This window comes from Colius striatus, chromosome 2 (assembly GCF_028858725.1).
Source record: "Colius striatus isolate bColStr4 chromosome 2, bColStr4.1.hap1, whole genome shotgun sequence".
Classification (NCBI taxonomy): Eukaryota; Metazoa; Chordata; class Aves; order Coliiformes; family Coliidae; genus Colius; species Colius striatus.
Genome location: NC_084760.1, coordinates 120,635,302 through 120,662,077, shown reverse-complemented (window position 1 = coordinate 120,662,077; position 26,776 = coordinate 120,635,302). Strand labels below are relative to the sequence as shown.

The window sequence follows — 26,776 nt, the reverse complement described above, 5'->3', positions numbered from 1 at the left end:
TCACAAACTTGTTTTGTTGAGTCAAAATCCCTTCCCCTGCGGGGCTTTTTTTTTTGGCTACATATTTAGGCTCTAATTGAGCATTCTCTAAGATTCTAGAGAGCTGTCAGTTTTGTCCCAGTCGAAAAACACGTAAGATCTCTAACTACAGGTATTAAAAGAAGAGAACGTCACAAGTGCCAAGCGTGACAGGGCCCTTTAGGAAGACATTTAAGTATCCAAAAATGATGACATTTTTTAAAAGCTTGTCTTGTTGGTATAGTTTGAAGATTACACCTTCAAATGGGGCTTAAACTGTTACACACCGAGCACTAATGTAATGATCCGCGGAGATTTACGCTGCTGATCTGCCATTGGTGGCTCCAGGAACAAAGGTCAGAGCCACCCTCGTTTCGGGTTAGCTACTTATCTGCCCGGAAAAAAAATCAACCTTAAGGCTGTAAAGTCTGAAAAATCACACATGGTTTTGCCTAGAATCCGACAGAACGGTGGAAAATCCAAAGCAAACAGCACGAAGGGGAGATTCTAAACGTGAAACAAAAACGCTCCCAAGCCACCACCCTGCTGTAGCCTGCAATTCCTCCTCTGTAGCCTGCAATTCCTCCTCGTCAAATGATTAAACTGCAGGCACTACGTTCTTCAGTTAGTCGCTGGTGGTGCTAAATGATTAACAATCTCTGGATTTCAAAGCAACATCCACCGCGCTCAGACGACGCTGCTATTTGTGCAGCGCATACCAAAACAAGATGTTCTTTCATGTGCTCCGTGGGACTGAAAAAGATCTGCAGTGTCACCCAAGCTACTTCACCTACATAAATAATGTATTCTTCTGCATTGCTCGTATTTACCCATTTTCACCTACAGCTTTCACCATTTTGCATAAAGTACAACCAGATTAGTATAACAGCCTCACCTCTGCAGCTACATTGCACAACCCAACACAGGCTATAAATACCGTTCGCTAAAAACAACCCGCAGCATCTTTAATGGAGGAGGGGAGGGGGGAAAAGAAAAGGTGAAATAAATACCCTTATCCTTCCAACCGCTCGGCTGACTGTCCATCTCTCCACGAACGCTCTCCCCTCCAGCTGTGATTATCAATTATGCATACCAGGAGGACAGCTGCAGGAGAAGCGGGCTGCAGCCCAGGATGGGAAACATGGGCTTCCCCGGCCGCGTCTGCAGTCGGCTGCCGCTGCTGCACCGGTGCTGCAGGAGGCGGGGCGGGCGGGCGGGCCCGGGCGCGCCTGACGCAGCGGCCCCCGCGCTCCGCCCAGCCCCCGCCGCAGCCCCGCCGCGGCACCCGCACGGCCCGGCCGCCGGAGCCCGCGCCAGCCCCGCGGGGACGTGCGGGGCTTCTGCCCGCGGGGCTTCTGCCCGCGGGGCTGCGCCGGAGCCTCCGCAACGCCGCCGCGCTGCAAAACCCGCGGTGCTGCGCGATCACCAGTGCATTGGAAACGCCAGTGCACTGGGATGGCAGCAAGGCTCAGCGTAGGTCGGTGTTAACAGAAGCCCAGCCGCCCTAAGCGGCTTTGCTCAGCAGAGGAGAGCTAAAAGTAGTCACCGCACAAGCTTGGAACAGATGGCTTTCCAAACAATGGTTAAAACACCTTTACAAACCTCCCAGATAGAGACTGTCTGAAAGACTAGCAGAGACTTCTTTGTAACACATCTCCCCCGGTAAAAGAAAAAATCCTGAAGGAAGACAGAACAGGACCCTTTCTGTGCCTGTAACAAAAGCAAGAGGCTGATGAGGAACACAAGAAGTCATTTTGCTGCTATCTTTAGTCCTTATAAACCACTCAGCCACATTTATTCATCTGAATGCAGGCTTGAGAACAACTAGCCCTCTACCCAGTTCCTACAACCAAACATCTTCCCTTTGTTTCACAATCAGCATCCCACAGTTGTCAGCTGCGGATCTGACAAGTAAACGTTCCCTTCGTTTAAATACAAACAAGAACCCCAAAGCTTACATTACTAACACGTGGAAAACGGCAGCCAGAAAGCACTGTACCAGCATGAGATGAGTATAGACCAGAAACTCAAAAAGAGCTGTGAGGAGAATGTTGTCACTCTGGTTTTTATCAAAAACAATGACCATCTTTCTGGTTTGGAACCCCATCTTCAGATCTGGGGCTGACAATAAAATACTAAACACTACCCTGCACTGCACCAGAGCTGCTTCAAAACTGGATAAGGCATTTCCTACAGAACTGGAAAAGGACATTCACCCGTTTCCACAGCACTGCAGACTGGCTGGTAGAGAGATCCTGACTCCATTCCTAAGCAGACAGTTTCACTTTTCATTGAAACAGACAATCTTACACGGAGAAAGATTACCACAAAGTTACCTGAAAGCCCCGTTTTCTGCTTTTATTGTTAAGGCCTCCTTTGACTGCAAGACCAGTTATGTATACTTTAAGCTCTGTATTACCAAGATGTGCGTTTCATTCACAATTTCAGCAGGTAAATCAAACATGTACTATAGCAAGTGAGAAGCATACACAGCCAAACAACACTCTGCAAGAAAATTCCCACAGTTCAGTGCAAAATGCATCTGCAAATCTTGTCTCTGAGATTAAATTCTCAAGATCACCTGGAAACCACCAGAGCCTGTGCTTTTGCCCCCACGTTGGGGGGATGACTGCACTGTCCCCAGATTTGTTAGAAACCTCAAACTTTCAGAAAGCCATTTCCACTACGGGTCGTGTTTCTAACGATGCACAATTGAAGCCTCTTCATTTCTTCCTCACATTCTTTGTATTACCTGCTTAAAATGGTACATTGATGCAGCACACTCCCAAAGAGACATTTTGTTGTAGCCACAGCTGCAGCCGAGCCCTGAGAGCAGCTGTGTGCCCTGGCCCTATCCTCCCATCTCCACTGAGCCACTGACTCCCTCCACAGGAGTTTCTCCCTCTTTATTCTTTGCATGGTCAATGTTTACCCTCACCACTCCATGCAAATGATATCTAAAATGAAGTCTATTCCCCTGTGCTCATTCATCTGTTATTCCAGGCAAGACACACATCCATGTAACTCTATTCTGCACAGAAACCGAGTACTGGCACCACTCTGGATAAGCTTTATTGTGTCATTAGGGAAATGCCTCGCTTGTTTCTGCATCAACATGTAAACAAAAACTATTCAACCAACAGATTACTTGGAAGAAGGGAGTATCAGTCACCCAGACAACTAAAACAGACACAATCAACTCTAAACATGTTCTTCACTGAATGCACCTATGTTCAAAGGGGCTGCACCCTTGCAGGGCGAGCACTTTAATCACCACACAGACATTAACCACAGTCAGCAGAGGAACTAACAACAGTGGTTTTGGACTGAAAAGCGTTCCTGATTTCCCACAGGACAGCATTTTGAGGACTCTGCTCTCTTCCAAAGACTTCCCACTAACTCTCTGTTTCCTCCACAGCTCTGCCACTGCATTAAACTTCCCAAAGGCCTTGCTCTGTTAGAAGCCTCGGCTATACAATCCTTTGCTTCTCAACAGGGGCAACACAAGAGCTCTCATGAAACAAAGCAGGTCGAGGGATTTCCTCAGAGAAAATCCACTCGAGGTTGTTTGGTTTGGGATTTTTCCCTTAGTCCTCCCACTCCTCCGCACACCCTCCACCCTGAAACAGAAGGCATCGCTTTTTATTATGCATTTGGTAGTATAAAACATGACCTGAACAAATCAAATAATCTAAGAATGCAACCAGGTGAAATGAAAGCCAGATCTGATGTTGAATTAAATGCTGTCTTACAAATTATCTGCCCCTGAAAGAAACTCCACAGGCATTCAAAGTATTTTTCCCCAAGTGAAAAACAACAAACAAACCCCAACCAAATACTTTCTGTCTGCTGAATGTAGCTGTTTAATTAACGACAAATCCAGAAACTAACACAAATGATCCAGGTGGGTACAGTGCTACCTCAAACTTCTTCTAAGCCTCACAAAGCTGTAATGACCTGGGTCTGCTATCGCAGAATCACAAGAAGTCATTTACTCCCTGATTCTGGGATAAAAGGAAAAGCTTCATCACTCGTTCCACTCAGCCACGACATCAAAGCACATTTCCCACCTGGACTTCACCTCTGAGTTTCCTCCCTGAAAGAAAATTCAGGAAATAGAAGAAAACAGCCATTTGGTGCATTTCTGTGACTCAATTACAGAGTCCTCTGTAGCACATACGAAAACAAGAGATCTGTAAATCTACAACGTAATCTGCCACAGTGATTACATTTGGTATGCTACTTTCTGTCACGGTCAGAGATTTAGATTTTGGGGGTTTCTGCAATTCACTTTGATTTTGGAAGTCGGTACTGAATCCACTGCATTCCACTGAGAGCTTACGAGCACGGCCTTCTAGCCCGTTTAGGAGGATCGACAATCTCTGTTCAGACTCAAGGGGTTACCAGCGAAGAAAGCCTGTACAACAGAGGGAATAGGATACGTGATACATACCGTTTTCAACTCTAAGAACGTGAAACTCATTTCAGCAGCTCCTGACAGGCCGGGGAGCCAGCCTCTGGGAGGCAGCCTCTGGAGCCACAGCTCCTCAGTGACACTAGATGGCATCAAAGGCCCTTTCCCCAGCGCCTCAGACCCGGGTCCCTGCCGTGCTGACCCGGTGGGCAGCCTCCCCCTCACGCCAGCCCCCTAACAACCAGGAACACCCCCTCCCCGGCCCCGTCTCACGGTGGGAGCTGTCTGTGTGCAGATCAGATTCCCCGGGGCTCAGTGCTGGGGCCTCATCTATTTAATCTTTAGCACCGATCTGCATGAGGGGAGCGAGCGCACCCTTGGTGACTTTGCTGGGCCGGTGGGTTGGTGTGCCTGAGGGGAGGAAGGCTCTCAGAGGGCTCTGGCCAGGCTGGAGCCGTGGGCCAAGACCCCTTTGTATGAGGGGGCAAGTGCCTGCAGCCCCAGGGCCTGGTTTGTATCAGCAGTGGAGTAGCAGCAGCCCAGGGCAGTGATTGTCCCCCCGGGCTGTGTTCAGTGCAGGGCCCCTCGCTGAGGGGCGGCAGCATGGCCAGAAGGGGCAGGAGCACAAGGGTGGTGGGGAAGGGCTGAGGGATCCAGCCTGGAGACACGAGCACATTGTGGTATGCTACTTTCTGTCACAGGCAGAGATTTAGAGTTTAGGGGGTTCCACAGTTTACTTGTATTTTGGAATTCACTATTGAACCCTGAAATGGGGCACAGGGAGGTAGGGGTGGGTCTCTCCCCTAACAAAGGACAAGAGGAAACAGCCTCAGGTTGCACCAGGGGATGCTTAGATTGGACATTAGGAAATATTCTTTCACTGAGAGTGTTATTAAACACTGGAAGGGGCAGCCCAGGGAAGGGGTAGAGTCCTCCTCGCTGGAGATATTGAAAAGACACATAGGTGAGGTGCTGAGGGACACATAGCTGAGGGACACAGCTTACTTTAGTGAGGCAAACAGTTGATCATCTTAAAGATCTTTTCTCCCTGTAATGATTCTATGATTAGAAATGTGTATTGTGAAGGGCTGTGAGCATGAGGCAGCAGTTATGATCTGCTAGAGAGCCAAATAGAGCATGTACAGAGAAAGGGAAGGCCAAAAAAAACCACCCTGTGTTACAAGACAAAGGGCTGGTGTTGCAGGGGGGTAAGTGCTGTTGAAATTGTGTTAAAGAGGAATTTCTAACAAGGAGAACATTTCTTTGTAGTCAACTAAAGTTCTGAATGTGTTGGGGCAGCTGAGTTATGAAGTACAAGCTCCCTGTGCTCCGATACCAACACTGGTTATGCAAGGGGCTGCAGCACTAAACAAACCTCCTTCTACCCAGGAGGGCTGGTAAAAGCTGTACATTTGCTTTATTGGAGCAGTGAAGTTAAAAAGAAAAATCTGCAAGCCTCCCTGCAGTCCACTGGGAGTGGTGGAAGTTACACTTTCAGGTACACAGACACACTGGCATTTGGGTTAGCTTTCAAAAATAGCACTGTTAAGCAAGTGTTCACGAGCCTGAAGTGCATCAGTAAGGCAGTTCGGATAAAGGTTCTACCAAGCATCACTCATACAGTCACACCAACTGATTTCCACAAGTCCCGAGGCACAGCAAAAGCTATTTCAGTTCCACTGATGGGAAGACAGAACACACACCCACACACAATAAAGGTAAATTCAGAAGGCCAAACATGCACAGACCAACTTCTCGGCCTTGTGATGAGTTATCCCTCCTTTCTGAGCGTGTGGAAGACAAATGTACGTGTTAGTTCTTCGACTATACTTTGAAATCGTGCTTAGGTACCATGGCATGAAAAGCAGACAACTGATTTTGTTCATGGCTTGTCATTAGACTCTTCAGGCAGGTCTCAGAAGTCCAGTTCTGTTCTATAATACAGCAGAAGTGAGCAGAAAAAAAGGAAACAGCACAGATTGTGGAGAACAATCTCAAACAAATGGACTGCGAGTCAGTATTCTTATGTCTACTGCTCAGTAAATGCTCTTCCAGAGTAAAAATCTTCCTTTCCAGACAACACAGCACGTGAAACAAATCACAACTGCTTTACAGAGTGACCCCAACGCTGTCAGTCAAAGCAAATCCAGTTCCCCAGCTCCCCTCACGCCCAGCCCCTCAACTAACAGCAACGCTGGCCAGACATAGCACTGTGCTGCTAGATGGGAGAACAAGGACGCCGTTCCACTCTCTCCTCTTCTGCTAAGGCAAATACTTCTATGTGCAGCTTCCCCAGCAGTTCCCCATAGACAGAAGAGCAGTAATTGTGTCCTCCTTAGCCCTAAAGTAAGAATCTTTCTTCCCAAGGCAGCGATTTGCCACCTCTAGCTTGCTACATCCATGCAGTGATTAAAGACACCTCTGCAAAGGCTTCTCCTTAAAAAGCACTAACGAAAAAAGAGCTGTTCTAGCAAGTGTAATGAGTTGCTTTTTTTAAGTAGTCTGACCTCTAAACAATTAACCCCTCGACGTGAAGCACAAGATGGAGAGCAGCTATTCCCTAGACAGTACTACATGCTGGAAGTCTGGGTGCAAGGAGAGGAGTCTTCACAGAACACAGACACGGTGTTTGAACAGTACAGGTGTCACTGCAATACCATCCCAAAGGAAAAGAGATTCTGCCTACCTGTATGTATAGACGAGCGACACAGGAGGAGTGGCAACTACCACACCAGGTTAAACATAAAAACCTCATTTCCTACCTTGTTTTCCAAAGCCTGTTTCAATTGCACCAACACCCTGCCATTCCCCTCACTCTATACCTCTTATTCTCTTCCAAAGTGCGTTTGCTGTAGAAGACATCCATTAGGAATGTAATGTTTTATGACTTGTAAGCTGCAGCTACTTCACAAATGCACAACTGTCGTGTCAAACTAACACTTGGTTTTCACTGTGCTTTCTGCAGTAGCTAAAGAAAAGTGGAAGTTGGTATCTGTGCCGTGTGAAGATCAGTTTTAATGTTTGCAGGGTAATGGCACTTTCCCAGCAATTTGAATATTGAGCTCCCTAATGCAAGCTGCCACTCAGTGAGTGGAGATGCACAGGTTCTTTGCCAGACACACACTGCAGCAGCAGTGGGGCATTTCCCTATATCTCAAAGCCTCATGTCTGATCTGTGTACAAAAAGAAAGAAATGCCTCTTCAAATCATGTACACACAGCAGACAAACACCATCCTTGGCTTACTATCATGTATCAAGGGCAAGTGTGGAAGTCCACCTAATTCCCAGCCTGAGGGGAACCACGGAAGTGCTTGCAGTGGGCAGTGACTTATTTCTATTATCAACAGATGACCAGTAGTAGAACTGAAGGAGAGAACTGCAGAGAGTGAGTCCATCCCTGATAAACAGAAAACAAAACAGGTACTAAAGCATTCAGAATATGACAAAGTTGCAAGTGCAGGCACTAATATTTTCTGTTCCCCTTGGCTTATGCACAGAAGTTTAAATAAAGTGACTTAAAAAGAGTCATGACATGCTTAAAGTTTAGCTCAAGACTTATGGAAATTAGTCAACTGCAAGACAGCACACACAGATTACCTGAAGATTTACTCAGCTTTGCTGAAAATACAGCAGTAGGCTTTTCCTTTTCTTTAACAGAAGCAGCTTCTCGCTCAGCTTCCTTCCCAAAAGCTTCTGGTTTTACTACACTGACTATCTCTTTTTCAGCAGGTAAAGGTGAGGTATCTGTGGCCGGTAAGGACATGGTGGATACTTCAGGCACTTCTCTGTCCACAGCCTCCAAGGACTTCTTCAAGGCATTAGTATCTTCCTCAGCTTTTACTTCTACATTCTTTATAGACAGATCGCAGGGTAGCTCTGGGCAAGGCAACTGCCTCTTCTCACCTCGGATGGCCTTACTCATCTCTTCCCTTTCATCTTTCTCTATTACTTCTCTGTCGGTCGCTTCTGCCACAAATTCAGGAACAGTTTTAGGATGAGCTAACATCACAAAGTCGTCTTCCACCAGGACCGGGGAAGACTCCATGGGTGAGAGACCTTTGTTGTCTCCTGGTTTTGGTTCTGTAGCAACAGATACGTCAGCTGAATAAGACATAGCCTTCAGCTCTTCCATTTGAAGAGGAATCTTCTCTGCCTTGGCTATTTTTGTAGGTGTTGGCTCAGATGGCAGAGCAGCAACCACTTTGGAAGAGTCCAGCTCAGGCTGGAAAGACTCCAGGTAAGGCTTGCCCGGGGCAGCTACTGAATCCACCAGCCCTTCCTCAAGTTCATCGTCAGTTTCAATACTCTCAGTCGATTTACTTTTTAAGAGGAGAGCTGGATCTTCATTCGCCTTCTCAGTGAAGTCAGGTGTCACCTGGCCATCGAACAGCTCGGGTTTTCCAAACTGTGGAGACAGTTTCTCAACGAGTTCCTTGTGCTCAGGCACATCCTGAGAAATGCATTCTGTGATGGGTGTCTTGGAATCATCTGTAAAGGGTGGAGCAGCAGATTCACCAGAGGCCTTTGTTTCCTTAATTAAATCACACGCAATAGATATATATGGAGTCTCTGTATCTTCAGGACTGGAGCTACTCTCGTAATCAGGTTGTTTGAATGCTGAGGCCTCTTTTGCTTCTTGGGCCTGTGCTGGTGGCACACTCACCGCCTCCTGCTCTAAGGCAGGTTTTTCGGTCTCTTCTTTTACATTCTCATAATTAGCAGTAGGGATAAATGTTTCTAATGGGGAAGCTTCAAGCTGCACAGCAGATGCTTCTGCTCCAGCAGCCCCAGCGCTCAGCGGGGCTTCCATAACAATATCTGGCAGTATGGGTGATGGAGCAGCTTCCGACCCTTCGAACGAGGGGCAGAGCTGTGCCCCGGGTTTCAGGGTCTCTTGAACCGACTCTGAAGTCTGAACTAAATCAATCTTTGTTTCATAAGCCAGTTTCGTACATGCTGCATCGTGCATTTCACTTTCATACGCTTCTTGCACTAGATCAGGAGTGAGACCCTCAGGCATATTTGCTGCAGAGTCAGACGGCACTGTTGATACACCCTCTGTTTTAGCAGAGTCAGCTCCCTGGCCTTCCTGCTTGCCAGCTGCTCGGGGGCTGAAATCACCTTGCTCTGTGCCCATCTGAGCTTTCATTCCTGCTATTTTTTTCTCGTCGTCGGTTCTGTTTTCTGAAGCTCCTTCCTCCAGCGCAGAAAGGCCTTTGGCTTTGGTACCGTCGGGGCTTGGAGAGGACTCCAATTCAGCACAGGTGATGTAAGCCTGCGCAGGTTCTTTTGCAGCTTCTGGGGTACTGGGGAAGGAGCGATCTTCAGCGCTGCCTTCGCTCTCTCTTTCGTAATCCTTCTGCACGCTGAGCTCCTCTACACCGTACTTCTCCTCTAAACCGCTCTCTAGCTTGCCATCTGTCTTACTTCCAACATCCTCTCTCGGGCCGCTCAGCCCATGACCAGCACCTTTTACTTCCCATATTGGCTCGAATGGTTTGAAGTCTGCGTATTCCTCCCTCCTGAGAGGCTCTTCCTTCAGTGCCCCCTTTTCCCCGTCATCACCACCTTCGGGTTTGTCTTGGTTATAGAAGAGATCGTCCTCGCTTTTCTCAAAGGAATCCTGAGGACTTTCTGGAGAGATTTTCAGCTGCTCTGCAGGCATTTTCTCTAGATTAGGTAATTCTTTAGGGCCCTCTAGCTGTGTTTCTTCTTTAGCTTGAGATAAAATGGCTGCTTCTGCTTTAGCAAACGGGGGTTCCGAGTATTTCGTTTGTGAAACGTCTTTTTCGTTTCCTTCCGCAAGAAAAGGGTTTTTGGCACTTCCCACAGTTTCTTTATAAGCCTCACTCGCATTTTCTTGGTAAATGCCTTTTGCAGGTAATCCATGTGAGAGCGTGTCAAAGGCTGCGTGCTCTTTAAAGGGATCAGCTGAGATAGGAGAGAAGGAGGGAAGAGAAGGAGCAGTATCAAGCGGGACTGCGGTAAAATCCTCTTGGCCCAGCCATTTAGTGTTACCTGGCTGCTTCTGCAAGTCCAGAACTTCTTCTGTGACCGTGGACAGAAAGGAAAGTTAGAGAAAGCAAGTGCTCTTAAAGTCAATGCAAACTTTCATGACAGGTTCACACGATGTTAGTTATTAAGAGGTTCTTCCAAGTTCTATCCTAACTACTGCCAGCCATTCCAACACAGCATCAGTTACACTATGCTAGGCTATTTCACCTCTCCTAGCAGACAAGTATGCAAGAGCCTAAAGAAGCACAAAGCACTTTTTGCAGCACAGAGAGCACAGTAAAGCTGAAGATGCCAGACAAGTACAGAGCATCCAAGTACAGCAGGCAGTATTAACAAAGTGAGAGAGGGAGGGGGTGGCAAGGTGGGACAGAGAGAGGGTTCATATGTCTGCTTGTGCATAGCCTTCTGCACAAACGTGCGTGCCAGCAACAAGACTGGGTCTGACACTTCTTTAACTGCCAGTTTGGTGGCCAGCATAGCTAACAAAACCCACTACAATACTACACATACACGATTTACTTCTATGAAATACTGCAGAAAGTTACTATGGATTAGGTCTTTCTGCTAAATCGCTATAGCAACGTTGCTTTGATGTGTTAACCTGTTAATAGCATCAACTTCTCTCCTACATCAAGGGTCCAAGAATCCACAGATGGCTGTAGCTTGTTTTACAAACAGCTTACTGTGTGAAGAAGTCGATGAGGGTTAAAATCTCAAACAGATCAACTGAAGGGTCACGACTGAAAAACGTGACAGAGGCCATTCTTGGACCCATGCTGACTTTTAGTAAAGGCAGACTAATTGGAAAGGGTTAATGAGATCAGAAATGCAGGATGTATTCAGACAAAGGTGAGCAGAGAGAACTTGCCTGCAGAGGAGTGCATCAGAGGCGCAGATGTAGCAGGAAGAGCAAAAAGGGTCTCATCTGAAAAACAAACAAATAACCTCAGCAGAAATAAAGGCTAGGTTGAAGAGGGGAGAAAGCACACAAGTTCCCAGTAAATCAAACATCCGACATCTACACCCACGGAGGACCACAGAACGAGGTACAAGCTGGGCAGCCCGGCAGAGATGCTGCTCAGATTGCTCCCTTTACGATGGCAACCGAGGGATCTCCACCCTCCAAAGCCACTGACCCGTCTCAGGGTAAGACACAGCACAGTAACTAACTCTTATTTTCATTCTCCAAACTTCCAGGCTACTGAGCAGCTAATGTCTCTAGCAGCTAGTGTCTCTAGCACCAGAAAAACATCTGTCATGGATAATGACACACTGTCCTTTGTCAGCTCACACCGTCAGAGGGTCCCCTAACGCCCAATACTTAGTAGGAGAACAGCAGCAATAAGGTGACTCAAACAAAACCTTGTGAACAGTTGACTGAAGGAAGCTTTGAAACTCCCCAGAAACTAAGCAGTGCCCAGAGCATGCTGCTCCTGACCAAACTGATCACAGTAAGCAACTGTGCTGTTTGGCTTGGGATCATTTTCCTTGTGTTGTAACACAGAAAAGCTTCCAAACAAAGGCATAATTTTTCAAGCCTCTTTTGGTGTGATCCAAGGAGGAACTTTTGCTTTGCTGAACTTTAACCCAGCTATTTCACCAGACAATCTCAGCTCTCTAATTTCCACTCAAAGAACAAAATAAATGTAAGGAAGGACATCCTTCTGCTGGGCTAAGAAGTCACTCTCCTTCACTAACACAGGATGGTGAGAAGACACACAATCCCAAAGCTTCATACTGCATGCCATCTAAAGCAAAAGCATCCAACTGGGACATTTTACTGAGCTTCATGAGAAACCACTCTAGAAACAGCAATACCAGTCACTGCCAGAAAGCAGGCAAAGCAAAACCATCCTCTGGGTGTGTGTGACAGCAGCAGTGCTTTCCCCAGGTCCACTGTGGCCTGTTGGCGTTACATTCACGTAGCAACAGTCACATTTAGGGAGATGGCTCATTTCAAAGAGTTCAATGTTTCAAATTCAGGCTCTTAGAGAATATTTGCAATTTACAGCAATAAGATGAGCAGGGAGCAAAGCTATGTTCAAGCATTTCAATCAGATTCTGAGTTCCCAGTACAGACATCAATGACCTTCAGTTTTGCCATTTGCATGGACAAAATCATGCACTCAAAAAGTTAAGAGGGTCTGTGGGTTGGGTTTTCTTTTAATTAAAAGCAAAGAAAAACAGAAGCAACTGATTTTAAAAGATGAAAGGCAGAAAGTGAGAAATATGGTAGACCCAGCAGCACATGCCCAAGTAAATACCATTAAGGTAGCATTTGTTTTGGCACTGAACCATGACTTCCTGCAAAGGCAATGCCACTTGGTGCCCTGCCTGGCTGTTACTCTGGTTCATCCCATCAGCAGTTTTCCAAAGCAAGTCTCCTTACAGCCTACATTTCCTGTCATGATATACAGTCAGTTGGGTTTGTTTCACAGGCCATTGTTATCTTCAAGTGATGTTTATCATCCACAACACAGCAAGGTGTCATAAACCCGAGTGATCAAGTTGGAGCGTAGGACTGGGTATTTAGAAGCTTCCTCAGCTCCTGCAGAGCCAATGGGATTTCTGCTCAGTTGGCTAGAAATGACATTTCCCTATTAAGGACCACACAGAGAGAAACCTCAATTCCAAATTTAGACCCCATTAAAGCAGTGTTACATTTCAGTGGCAGCAAAAGCTTTTAAGGACAGAAACCACACTGGAGGACAACTGATCGATACGTGACGCTAAGTCACAGAACCACAAGGCTCATCCGGGAGCTGCCAAGTACCACCACGTGCCCTTCACTTCCAGCACTGCCCCACTCCACGTGCCCTGGCTCACTGGGAGCTCTCCCACAAGCAGACTGCTCACCAAGGACCACCCACCACCCTGTGAGACAAGTTAGCAAGTCACCTGGTTTGGAGAGTGAAAGAAAAAGGGTTTCAGTGAGAATGCGGCTTGCGACTAGTCAGTCCAGATTGCTGCTCTGCTTTCCTCAAGATGAGGCTTTAAGCAGTAACAGCAAAGGTTTTCTTTGCAGTTTCTAGTGTACCTGTGACATCAAGGTTACTGCTGAGCTTTACATTTTAGGCTGGCGAGCCTCAGGGTTTGCACGGAGCAGCAGACAGCTTTGCTCCTCTCTCAACATTACGCCTAGATGTGCCAAGCAAGCAACATCTCCCCACCAACAACGTAGAACTCTGTCCCTGTGTGCACTGGATGCCAATTCTCCCGAAACACCTCATCACTTGCTGGGTAAACAGAGTAGTACTGTCCCTGTGCTCCATCCTTGAGGCAGCACCAACCTATCGCCTCACCTCTTACTTGCCTGCAGCATGGTACCCTTAGAGCTCTGCACACACACCACGTCCAAAGCCCCACGGGAGCTGTGATGGGGCAATTCACCAGGAAGCCATCAACTCCTGAGAGACTGCTCCTCAGCCTCACCTTCCCTGAAGCCACATGCTCTCACCTCCTCCAGGCTATGCCAGAGCAGCATCACCTTTATCTGCTGGAAGGGGTCTGTGCTTTGGAGCAGATGAGAGGGGAGAGAAAACAGGAGGGTCCTGATGAGACCAGACTGTGCCACCCCTGACAGACCCACAGAAAAGGATCTCACAGGGAAATCAAGAACAAGCTGGAGGAGTGGAAATCCTAAAATGCAGACATAAAAGCAGGGCACAGAAAGGTGAGAGAGTGCACTGGAGTAAGGAAGTGAGGGGGAGTGCAGTACACTTGGTGTCCAGAGACCAACTGCAATCTCCCCTAAAAGTTCCAGATTTGGAGCTTTTTGAGTACTTCCCAAGCCCAGAAAGAGAGGTTGGCTTCTGGTCAGGAGCATGAGCACCGATTTTTTAGTGCTCCACTAAGCACAAGGCAGAAACTCCCCGTCAGGTTTGGCCTCCATTTGCTCACCACAGATACACACAATAGTCCCTGCATTCCCAGGTTCTCTTCCTGGAAAGAGATTATGCCCACACCCAAACTTTATTTTCCACACTAGCTGGAGTGTGAGGAGTGATTACATAAAAGCAGTATTTCCTAACCAGCCAAGGAGAACCACCCACTTTCCCTCCACCCACACCAGAACAGCTTTTTTGATCCTGAGAAGAAGGTGTAATGACTTCTTCCTGCTGGGGACCCTCTATTGCATCTCCAGGCAAGCAGGAAAAACAGAGGAGGACCTCTACAACTCCCACATCAGCATGAGTGCTAACCCAACCAACCCCTTCCTCTGGATGGTAATTCAAAGGACACAGGGAAAGGAATGGTGTTTTCTAATGAAGTTTTATGTTTAGTGGACTATCTTCATTTGTGAAAGAAAAGGGAAGCTACATCACTGACATTTCCTATTTGCATAGCAATGCACAAGTTGGGTGACCAAAACAAACAAGGCAGCAGTACACTGCCACTACATTCAAGTACTAAGTATCGCAGAACCTACCAAGCAAGTTTCTTTTCCAGGTGCATCCTCAAAACTCCTTTCTTGACCTACAAAGCAGGCCTCCCCTACAGCAAAGCTTCACCCAAGCATCTAAATAAAACCTACATAAAGAGATCTTCATTCTATTCAAATCATAACCAAAGAAATCAATGTAGTAAGAGGAACAGCTCAATTATGGGTTCCATCAGCAGGCAGATTTGTTTCATGAAATACAGAGGAATGAGACCTAAAAATAAACACTAAATCTCAAAGAGAAAAGGGTCTTTATTTCAAATGTTACCTGCCCAAAGTGTGTGCATTATTGAAGGGAAGGGAAAGACAAGTCTCCCATTTATGAATGGTATTACTTTGTATTAGCTACTGAAGGAGTCCAAGCCATGCTTTTCAAGGAGAACTTCATAGACACACTCAACCTTGCTCAGGGGATCTTAGAGCACTCAGTAAAATGATGTTGTGTTCAGACATACACCCAAGCCAATGACTACATAACTGCTGTTTCCCTAATAAGACCAAGTCAACAGTTTTGCTCACTCAGCACACACTCCTCTGCCTTTCCTCTTAAATATCCACATATATGACCATGTCCCACTAGTGTGAAGGGAAAAGCAGTTAAGAGCAACAGACAAAGCGATGCACAGAGTCACTGGTTGTGACTGCATTCCTGTTCCTCATCAAAACCTTTCTGCAACTTTTATGTTGATTTTTTTTTCCACATTAAATATTCCATTCAAAACAATCAGCAGCCACCTACAAACAACCCTGCAGCTTCTCCTCCTATTAGCATGCACTCTCACACTTCAAAACCTTATATTATAGCTTCACCCAAAATATAAGCTCCAGCAACATGAAGCAGGTTTCACTTTTGTTTAAAAATAACCCTGAGACCAGCACAACAAAAAGGTGGCATTTTCATCTCTGTGGTCTATTTTTCCAAGTTCTGGAGAAAAAGAGAAAGAAACAGAGGTTCCCCAGACAACTAACAATGAGAAAGGAAGGTTAGCTGCACAGATTTCTGCAGGAAAAAAGATGGCTGTTTAAAGAAGTAAACTGACAAATGCCCAGGAGAAGCAATTTAGGAAGAAACTGTCTTTTTCTTTCCCCCTCAAAAAACCATCCTTGCAGAGGACCCAAGTCAAGCCACAGAAAATATGAACTCAGTAAGAACGTGTTTAATCCCTCAGCACTGTGTTTTGGCAACTGATGCTCTCACATCTCTTCCAAGCAGCAGCAGCAGCTCCATGGTAAGGTACCTTTATTGTTCTGTTACTCTCCTTATTCTGGTGTATGAGCTAAAGGTTTTATTTTGTACCTAAAAACACTGAGTAGACTTCATCCTGATGCACGGTCCAGCTTTGGTAGGAGACTATTAGGCTGCTAGATGGCAGTTTCAGGCTTCAGAACATCAAAAACACGACCTGGATTAATTTGCTGGAGACAGCATGCTATTCCCACAACAAAACAAAACAGTTGGCAAGAAGATGGTGTTTAAGAATCCACTTCACCTTTGCATGACTGAAAAATGAGCAGAATGCCGGACAAACAGGACAGGGGCTGCTTTTAGTCACAGGCCTACCACAATGGGACATTGATTCTGAAGGGCCTCTCTGGTTAAGACAAATACTTAACAACAAAAGAAAACAGAGAGAAATTCATACTCAAAGGAATGGCATCTGTGACATGACTCTAGTGTAGAAGTTACACTTGCAGCAATCCCTCTAGGGCAACATGAAAGAGAAATTGTCTGCTGCTTCGTTTCCCAGCCATTAATTTGTCCGCAGCGAAGGCTGCCCCAAGCAGCATTTCCCATCTCGAGCTATTATCCAAGCACAACACACAGATGAAGTACTACCACGAAGTTTCACTCTTTTACAGATTAAAGAACTAGAAGAACCTCAAAAGGTTTTTGCAGACCAGTGCAGGACCCTATGCTTAACCACAGGGAGGAACTGCCGGGGGGATTTTTCCTCCTGTGTGGGTTGATGTCAAACTATTATGAGTAAGTTGTTACCTCTTGGCATTAAGTGTCCAAGGCGAAATATGTGGCCATTTGGAAGTTAAATTAAATCATTTCAAGGAGAGTCAAGTTCTTGGATGCCTAATTTCCTACTGCAGAGTAAACAAGGGCCCAAACCTCACAGGCATTTCCTGAGAAAGGCTGCTGCCTACACAAACTCCATTGAAATCATCCCCTGCTATGATGCAATTGTTCTAAATATGGTATTTCCACAAAATATTTAAGGGATTCAAGATAAAGAGCATTAACTATTAATAGCATCTTTGCACACCATTAGCTCAAGCTGCAGAGCCACAGCAAGCAATAAGATTTTCTCCTTTGGCTCTTTGGTTACACGGTTGGGAACTCAACACTATAAACTACTCGGAAATCTTTAAGGAAGTATCCAAACTGCTACAGAAGCTGGAAATTGCTGAAGATGTCAGTGAAAACAAGAGCTTTACTGTTAAAATCTTGATGGTATAGGAGCCATGATTACGAGAGGATCCAAGAGTTTTGATTAGTAACAAAAGCAGCTGTAGGTCACCTCAGGTTTTCATGTAAACATCTGCAAAGTGGTCTCATGCATCACCTGCAGAGCAAACAGGGAACTTCTCACTTGGTGTTCCCTGAACTAGATAAACAAGTTCAAAACAAGCATTTTGAGCAGGGCTTGCTGCTTTAAGTATTCTGTTTATGGAAACAAGTCTCCAGCAAGAAGCAGGGGTTTCCTTCTGTCTAAACACAAATCTGTCATCGACTCATTTCAGCAAGGTGGGGTTTGGAGTTTTTTTCCCAGCATCATATTGTGTACATAAAGTACACAAAGTGTACAGTAACGGAGGTAAGGGCTATGACATTTCATCATCTTTTGATCAGCTATAAAGGGAAAAGCAAGAGACACAGTACCACTCCCTTGCGACACCCTGCTGTATCCAAAGCAAGAACAGATGGACAAGGAAGATAAGTTAATTGTGGCCCTATCACAATTCTTTCCATTACAATTCCAAGATTGCCAAAGTAAGTACCCACCAGAAAGCTGTTTTTAAAAGGCCATCACTTAACTGCCAGCCTCAGCTCACCCTAGCAAGCAAACACTTAGATCAATAACACCACGGCCAGGATCCAAGCAGCATTGCAGAGGCTGGTTCCACGCCACTGCCAATTAAAAGTCCCTCATCTGTGTAAGTGTCACTGTCATCTCAGAGCAGAGGCAGAACTTAATCTGGGCTGTTTCGTTATTAAAAGTAAACAAACAAGAAAGAAGTCACATAGGGCCAAAGAAACTATTCCTTGTTTTTATACCAAAGATAACAACAGCACAAGCAATTCCCAGAAGCAGGATGCACATACCTACCACGGGCCTTCAACCCACACTGGCTCACTACGAAGAACATTAAGTCTTCTGAAGAACCACTACTTGGCTTCTGAGCACAAGCTAACGTCACAGACAAATATGGAACATACAACATGTGTTACATAGCTCAGCTCTGCCCTGAAGGTCTGTGTGCTCTCCCCCAGATGTTCCAACAGACCTAATCGCATCAATTCTGCCTTCTTACCCAGTTAGCACCAGGCAGTGAGTAAAGATCTCCCTTTAACCAAGTCGGGTAGCCACAATAACCAGCTTCAGCTGCTGACAGCCCATTTCTGAGGGCTTGAAATGCTCACTTCACAATCACAGCTACATTTAATGTACAAATCACAAATACAGAATGGTAGGGTTGGAAGGGACCTCCAGAGATCATCTAGTCCAACCCCCAACAATAAACATATATTTAATAAACAGCAAAGCTTTGAATGAATTTAGAACAATCTCAGATACAAACATTCACAGATCCAGCGTTTACAATCATCAATTTAAATCATTTAAATATAGTCAATTAACGAGAAATAAGCAGAAAGAACAATCTGGTCAACTAGATGCACGTGTGTCCAGATGTGGCTTTGAAGGTAAGTATTCCATCTCAGGCAGTGTTTGTAACCAGAAACAACACTAGGTAATGCCTCTGAAAATGAAGTCATTCCAAGGCCCAGACTCTTTAACTACATGTTGAAGTAACAAACAGAAATTTGGGTTCTGGCAGTGCCACAAAGCAGAAAAATATCATAATTAGACCAGAACTTATTTAAAGGCAGAAGGTCTAAAGAGCCATGCAAATCCTATCATTATGCAGGCATTATCCAATTTAATTCCAGAGATTATACCAATCACGAGCTTCCTTTTCACCAGTTTGTACAGATGGAATTTTTCCCTGCTTTCCCCACAATTAAACAAATTAAGCAGCATTTAGATTAGCAACCTTATCATTGCAGACGAATGCATTTATTAGCTAAATTAATCTGTAAAGATTGGAGAAGAGATGCTGCTGATTTCTGTCAGCATCCATTCCCAACACATTACCTTGTGTGACAAGCTTCTGACATAAGAGCTTAAAGTCTGTAAAATAAAAACAAATGGATGCATGAGATATCTTCACCTTGGGAGGGAAAAAGAATGTGGACATTCATCAGGGGATTCACTATAGCCACTAGCATTTGTGTAAGAACAGCTTTCAATGAAAGGGATAAAGCAGTGTGAGGATCACACACAGGGACCAGACATCCTTCTCATCAACAAAGGTGATCAGGTATCAAACAGCACTGCTCGTTCTGACTGCAATAAATCACCAGTTCAGATGTTAGCCTCCAGTTAAAACACTCAGGCACAACTCACAAAACCTCTGTTTTATTCCACAATGTGATCTTTTAACGAAAATGTGGGTTCACCACACAGGACAGTCATCCCTCTGCCCTTTAAGCGGCACTGCTCAGGCTGAAGGCATGAATACTTGAAGATCTGGCTGAAGATCAAGAAAGCAGCAGCCTTTCTTCCACCACTACCACGTACATTTTTCTACTTCCTCCAGATCTCGCTTGTTCCTTTCAGTTCTGCAGCTACAACCTGCTTTTGAAGGCCTAGCACATGCTCTTTCATCTTTTCACTTGGCATTTGCTTCCCCGTCACACACAGAGGACAGGCTTAAATGAATTTTATCTTCTGCAGAGTTCAAGCAAAGCTGTCTCAAGTCAGTAACAACTGCTTTGGTGGGATTTTGCTATTAGACCAACTGCATCTGACTTGACAATAAACATTTGTATTTACCTCAGGCCTGTGTCTTCTTTAAAGCCATCTTAATTAATGTATTCCTCCTAGCCAATGAAGCTGATGACACAATTGCCCCATTTGTTAAAAAGCACATTCCCAAGACCCAACCCAAGCCTTCCACCAAAACCAGGGAGGCTCCCATTGGTATTCTTAACACTTCTACATGAGAGAGGGGAAAAGTATTCTTTCCTTGTGCATCAGAAAGCAATAAATGAAGACAAATGCATTAAACACCACAGAGATGTTTTTAAATGACTGCTCTTTTCCACCTTAAAATCTTGCTGTTTTGACAGTTACAGTTAGCAGCAGATTGATTATTTCCACTTGAAAGATAAAAACATTCTCCTAAGATAATCTGATTTTCCTCAGCCTTTGTGAATATTAATAAGCCCATTATTTTATTGCTATTGTAATAGTTCTTGTTGATGGAAATACCAGTTCAAAACCCTACTCATCAAACCCACGCCATAGGGCTGGAGTCCAGAGATCTCCGTGCTAGCTGCATCGTGCTGCCCTACAAACAGCCCTACATTCAAAGTACAACACATTATGCAATGGCTTCAAAGCATAACAGGAGGAATCTCTATTTTGGATCATAAAACAATAAATAAACCAAATCTGAAAACATACTTGACTGTTCCACTTAGACTTTTCCTACTTCATGGGGTTTTTTTGCTTGGTAATAAAAGCTTTCTCCTTTCTAGTGCAGCTTGGTAGTTACACAATTTTCCTCCTACTTGATGCATAAGTGTTTCTGAACCCCTCAGAACAATTGATCTGTAAGCCACACAATGCTCTTCTAGACAGGAAAAGCCCAAGTATCTATAACCCCACATATCTGGGACCCAAAAAGCATTTTCAGGCTGGAGTATGCCCTGCTAGTTTTTGTGTCTGGGTTTCATAGTTACTATAGCAACACACCAGCTCAAAAATATAAAGGCTTATTTCATTCAAAATGCAGAAAACAAAGAAATATATAACTGAAGCACACCAAGACATGCCTCAAGTTGTAGGTTAACTGCCCTTTGTTACTCTAAAGCCTTCTCAAAAGGCACACAAAAGCCAGACTGATGTGCTGAGCCACCGAGCAGCTGGGTGTGGCAGAAGGGACACAGAGAGCCACTCAGAGCCACTCAGCTCCCTCAGGACAGGGTGGCAAGCAGCAAAGCCCTCGGAGAATCCTAACAGCAAGGGGAAATTGGGCTCCAGAGTTAGGTGAAGCACGGCTATATGCCTTCTACTTAAAGCAGCCAGGCTCCACAGTCCTCCTCCTCCCTCCCCAGGGCACTGGAGGAGGAAGGGAAAGTGAAAGCAACATCCTCACAACACACCGACCAGAAAGTTGTACTAGAAATGTGCATGGCAAACCACTGCAGTGACACAAGATGCATCTACAAGCCACTTAGAAACTGTATTTTTCCAATCACAGATCTACTTTAAGGTCATCTTTTCACCATGACAATTACCAACAACTCCCTCTTATTTGTCTGCCCGTGAGCTGCAAAGCCTCTTGACCACAGGCCTTGATGCAAAAGGACTACCAACTTTGTACCAGTCAGCAGGAGAAAAACCACTGGCTGGGAGCCTCAATGCTGTCCTCAACTTACAGGAGTGCTGTTGTTAGTGGTTACCCGTGAGAGTGGTTATCAGTTCAGTGCTCACCAATGGTGATGGAGCTGGGTGGGCAAGGTAGTCATCATTCTGCAGATATACTGCAAACTTCCTGAAGTACAGATAGAGAGAAAGGGGAAAAAAGAGCAAACAAACAATAGTTCTTCCCTGTCTCCTTACTTGTGGTTTGTAGGATTTCATCTCTGAGGGGAAAACTCCCAACTCAAGAAGTTCCCTGAGGGCTATATCATTATATGGTAGGTAAAAGCTGTGTGGTTTTATCCTGGAAAGCAAGTCAAATGATACACAAACAAAGCAAATACACCACCAAACTTGGCAGGACTGCCCTTGCACATAGTTCTGGTTAACAGAAGCAGCAGCTATTGAGCTTTAGAAAGTGTTACAGCAGCTGGATGACAGAAGCAGGCCCCACCGTGCTAGACACTGCACGTGGCAATAAATAAAACCAAGCAAATGAAACTATCCTTTGTTGAACTCACCTGGATGGGAGCACAAAACAGGAAAGTGAAGATACTAGGTTTGCTATACCAGTCAAACTGCTGGTTCATCTCCTCCCCATATGTCTCTATAAAGTCTCTTTAAAAGAAGAAAGAAAATCACATTCTGCCTTCCACATACTTAGGTTACAAACACATCCCTACAGCTCCACTGACTGCATCTGGGAAGAGAAAGGGTCTTGCACCTCAAAGAAACCCTGAACATCAGTGGGAATGTATTTTAGCAAGTGAAAGGTACAAATGAAAGTCACTCAGGGTAGTGTTCAAGGACAGCTGTGTTTTTCCCAAGTCATGCTGCATTCCACCCTTACGCTGCACACAACTGCTCTGTATGAGCCTGTGCACGCATAGCAGCACACCACAAAACACAGCAACACATCTGAGGAGCACCTCTGCTGCTTCAGAATTCGTGTATCACATGAATTGTGGGATCTGCACATCCTCACTGCAGGATAAAAGGCTCACTCTACCGAGCAGCAGAAGCAAGGGTCAATCCCTCCCTCTCATGATCATCTCCTGCACCTGGGGTCAGGTTGGTGAGGGTCAACTCTACTGCAAAACAGATTGTGTGCACCTGGAAGAGCTTGGGACATCCCTGCTGACCCCTGCTTGCTGCTGTCTGGCACACAAGGTCAGCAAACCCATGAATTAGAACCAAGCCCTATAAAACTAACTGGAAAAACAAGACTCGTGAATAAGCTGTCCCTTCACAACATGGGCACAGGTATCGAACCATGGAGGAGCTGCAGGCAACTGACACAGGGAGACTACTTCATTCCCTTTGGGGGTGGTGTGTGGCCAGCCTGGTGCATTTCATATATGGTTTCTTCTAAATACAGTTTCGCATCAAAACACAATAGTGTCTTCTAAGACAGTGGTATAGGACTTCCCTTTAAAAGCAGGATGTAGGGCTTTAAAGATGGAAAGCAGCACCTCCACATACTTTACTGGTTCATCTTATTTTGGACAGCCAGCAGGAAAGGAAAGAGGGCATTACTTTTACCACATTCAAGTACCTCAAATGTGCTCTTCTTTGCACTGTATGTAAATTTAGGCAATCAAAAGATTCAGGTCATCATCCTCAAGGAGAGTTTTTGCTCCCCACATAACAGCCAGTGGCAAAACGTGTCCAGGAGAGCACAAGATTTACTGCAGTCCTCTTGCTTGCTTTCTTCTCCAGCAAATATTTATATTAGCCCCAAAGAAAGCAGGCTGCTGATGCACAGCCAGACTTGCATTACATGTGATCACATCAGACATAAAGAGTATCCAGTATCCACCTTATAAGTGTGTAAGTAGTAGCAATGACAGGGATTTACTTTTTGAAGCACGTGCAGATGGAGGAATCACACTTTTTAATGGGCCATCAAGAAGTTTCCCTGTTGTTATACTGACAAAAAGCAGCACTGCTGTTGCAGGTAAAAGAATCTCTAGTATTCTTTGCATACTTGCTACAGGCAGCACTCCTTTTCTTGGAAATAGAATTTAAGGCAAATATCTCTGACATTCAAGCCTCAGATTTTAAACACAGATATTTTTAAATGACTATTTTTAACCTCTTGATTTCCCAATCTTCCCAATCTGCAAGGCTCTGCTTATACCTTAAACTCATAGACCTGAGCTGAAACCCTATCTCTCCAGAAGGGAGGGAACCATCCCAGACACATGCTCACCCTGACACGAGCTCCAGACGCCAAACTGATTGTCAATTCCACAGCGAGACTGGAAGTGAACTGATTTGAACCCAAGTTAAATATTTTGGCTGAGATCGGTCAAATCTTAAAGCTACATTGTTCACATTTGTTTTTAACACTAACTGCTAGCCACACACCTCAAAATATCTTCTGTCTAAATAGACAACATGCTCAAAACAAAGTACTCCTGCATCTGAGAGGACCAAGGATGCATAACTAGACAATGCTTCTGTCAAAACAATTTGTTCTCACCTAGTTTCAAGCACTGAAGACTCAGCCTCTAATATTCCAGCCCACCATTAGACAGGCATTAAGTGTTACAACTCCTTGTCTTAAGAAATCAGGCCTCGCAGAGATGCCAGCCCTCACTTCAGAGCTCCAAATTAATCATCCCTGCTACATTAACTCCTTGGCACCACTTCTCAGCTGCACTGCCTCACACAGGTAGGTCTCCTCTAACAAAGAGGAAACATTTCCAGAGTTACTGTGTGCTTTGCCTTAGCCTGCAAAGACAGAAAAACGATCTGCTCTAGAAACCACATTCACCCCGTTTCCCAAAGCAACTGCAAGATTTGGTTGGTCCTATTCCTTCCATTCTGTTCTGTTCCAACCTTCCAGAGCTCCACTCCAACAACATGCCTAGGAAAAAATATCTGTTGGCTCATGGTTTAAGTTGTCTACAAGCTTCTGTCATAATCTGTCCTTCAAACGGTGGGGAAAAGACACAAGGAAATCTCCCTGGTGTCTGGCTAGGCAGCCAGCTACCAGAACAACAAAAACAGGCTTTGTGCAAGACAGCAGCACAAGTAACCCTGAAGTCCTGTCACATATGCAGATGAAGGCGTTGTGAAACCACCCCCCCACACACCCCGAGGCTGAATTCAGGTCTAACAACAGACCTTTTTGGTTACAGTTCCAGAGGCTTTTGGATCACACCCACTCGCACCATGGCACCACATTGTGGTTACAATCCTGCGCCTTCCCAGCGGATGCAGCGCACCAATACGACACCGATAATGAAGATAACAACGTTATCAGCACGATAGGCCGCTCGGATGTGTTCGTTTCGCTTCTAACGGCCTCAAGCTGGCTCTTGGATTCTGAACTAAGCAGAAGCGGAGCCAAGGCACGATGGAATGAATCCGCATGCGATGCATTAGTCATGCTGGGTCAGCTCCCGGACCGGGCTCCGAGGGCTCTGGCACCCCGGCCACAGCTACAGCACCGCCCAGCTCCGCCCCGACCCCCGGGGAGCCCCAGAAGCAGCCACGGCTCGCTGCGGCCACCCAGCAAGCGCAGGCGGGACGCAAGGCTGGCGCTTCACCCCCGCACCGCCACCCCTACGGCAGCGGGCTCACAGCCCCCGTGCTCATACACGCTCTCGGCTAGTTCAGATCCGCTGCTGGGGCTCAGGGCGCGTTGCCCGAGGCCGGAGAGCAGCGCTGCGCCGTGGCCCCGGGGCTGCCCGCTCGGCCGGGCCCGCACAGACGCCCATCGGCTCACCTCGGCCTGGCCGCCTGCCCCGCGGGGCCGGCCCGGGAGAGGCGGCAGCGCAGCCCCGCGGGGCCTCTCCCCGCCAGGTGATTCGTCTACAACGATTGAGACGAAAAGCAGCCCTGCCCCCCGCAGCCCCCCAGGCCAGCCCTGCCCGAGCCCCGCGGCCGTTGCCAGGCGGCGGCGGCCTCGCCCCCGGGCGGCCCGTACGAGAGGCGGCGGCCGGGGCGGCGCTTCCCCCCCGCCATTGGCGTAACAGCGAGGGCACGAGGGCGCAAAGAAAGAAAAGGAAACCTTACAAAATAAAGAGAGATTTTTAAAAAAAGGGAGGGGTAGGGGGGTCGGTTTTTCCCCGCAGGAGCTGCGGCGAGGCCAGGGGAGCGGCTGAGGGGGAGGGAGCGATGCCGCAAGAGGCGGCCGCGGGCCGGCAGACAAAGGGAGCCCTCCCGGCGGGGCTGCGGGCGGCCACAGCCGGAGCGATGCGGGAGGAGGCGCCCGGCCGCGAGGAACCGTCGCCCTTCCCGGCCCCGGGGCGGAGGCACTCACCAGCCGAGCCGGAGGACGACCCTCTTCTCCGGGGAGCGGCGGGCTGGGGCTTGTCCGGCTGGGGCTGAGTGGGCCGGGCGGGGGCCGGGGGCTGCTCCTGAGCGGGGGACGGGGTGGTGGCGGAAGAGGAGGAAGAGGAGACGGCTCCCGGGGGGCTCCAGCCGGGCTGCGGTGGCTCCGGAGCGCTGGGGCGGGGCGGCTCGGCAGGGCCGCCGAGATCCAGCAGCTGCGGCGGCCGCTCCTGCGGGGCTGCGGCGGGAGCTGGGGCGGGCTTCCTCTCCATCACCTCCAGCTGCTCGTCGAAGTCCTCGTCCTCCTCTTCCTCGTCCTCTTCTTCCTCCTCCTTCTCGTCGTCAAGCGCGAACTGGTAGTTGAACTGAGGCTGCTGCGGGCGCGCCGGCACGGAGGAGGCGGTTGAGGAGGAGGAGGAGGAGACCAGGAGCAACTGGTCTAGCTCGTCCATGGTGCCTGGAGCAGTGGGAACAATGAGTGCGCGGCGCTGGGGCTGTGCCTGTGCCGGCTGCGTGAGGGGGGAGGGCGGGGGGGAGAGGGCTGGGGCTGCGCTGCCGCCGGCGCTGCGGGACCCAGACTCCACGCCCTGTTGAGTCACCGGTGGGGGGAGGCGGCGGGGCGCGGCCGCCCCGCCCCGCACTGCCCCGCCCCGCGCCGCCCCGTCCCGCACCGCACCGCCCCGCGCCGCCCCGCAGCCGAGCGACGGGCAGCAGGGGCGGGCCGCGAGGACGCGCGAGTCGGGGAAAGTTCAGCGCGGAGAATGCGCGGCGGGACGCGCACCGCCCCCACCTGCGCGCCGCCCCCTGCGCGGCCCCTCGGCCCCGGCAGCCGGCGAGCGAGCGCCGTGATTCATCACTTTCCGCTGCCAGCGCCGCCGTGACTT

At 47.3% G+C, this 26,776-nt stretch overlaps 1 protein-coding gene across 3 annotated transcripts in view; it reads right to left on the bottom strand.

Annotated features, from left to right (window-relative positions):
- RTN4 (reticulon 4) overlaps window positions 1-26,458 on the bottom strand; it is a 46,384-nt gene extending 19,926 nt beyond the window's left edge. Inside the window, exons 1-3 of one of the 3 annotated variants that reach the window (XM_061989336.1) lie at window positions 25,882-26,458; window positions 11,317-11,373; window positions 8,031-10,481 (exon numbers count right to left, since the gene is read on the bottom strand). In XM_061989336.1, the coding sequence (XP_061845320.1) occupies window positions 8,031-10,481; window positions 11,317-11,373; window positions 25,882-26,344 (2,971 nt within the window). In that variant the 5' untranslated portion in view covers window positions 26,345-26,458. Of the gene's footprint in view, window positions 1-1,028; window positions 1,211-8,030; window positions 10,482-11,316; window positions 11,374-25,881 lie in introns of those variants that run through there. The other 2 variants (XM_061989333.1, XM_061989334.1) reach the window with 2 other exon arrangements.
- Between the last annotated feature and the right edge of the window lie 318 nt (window positions 26,459-26,776).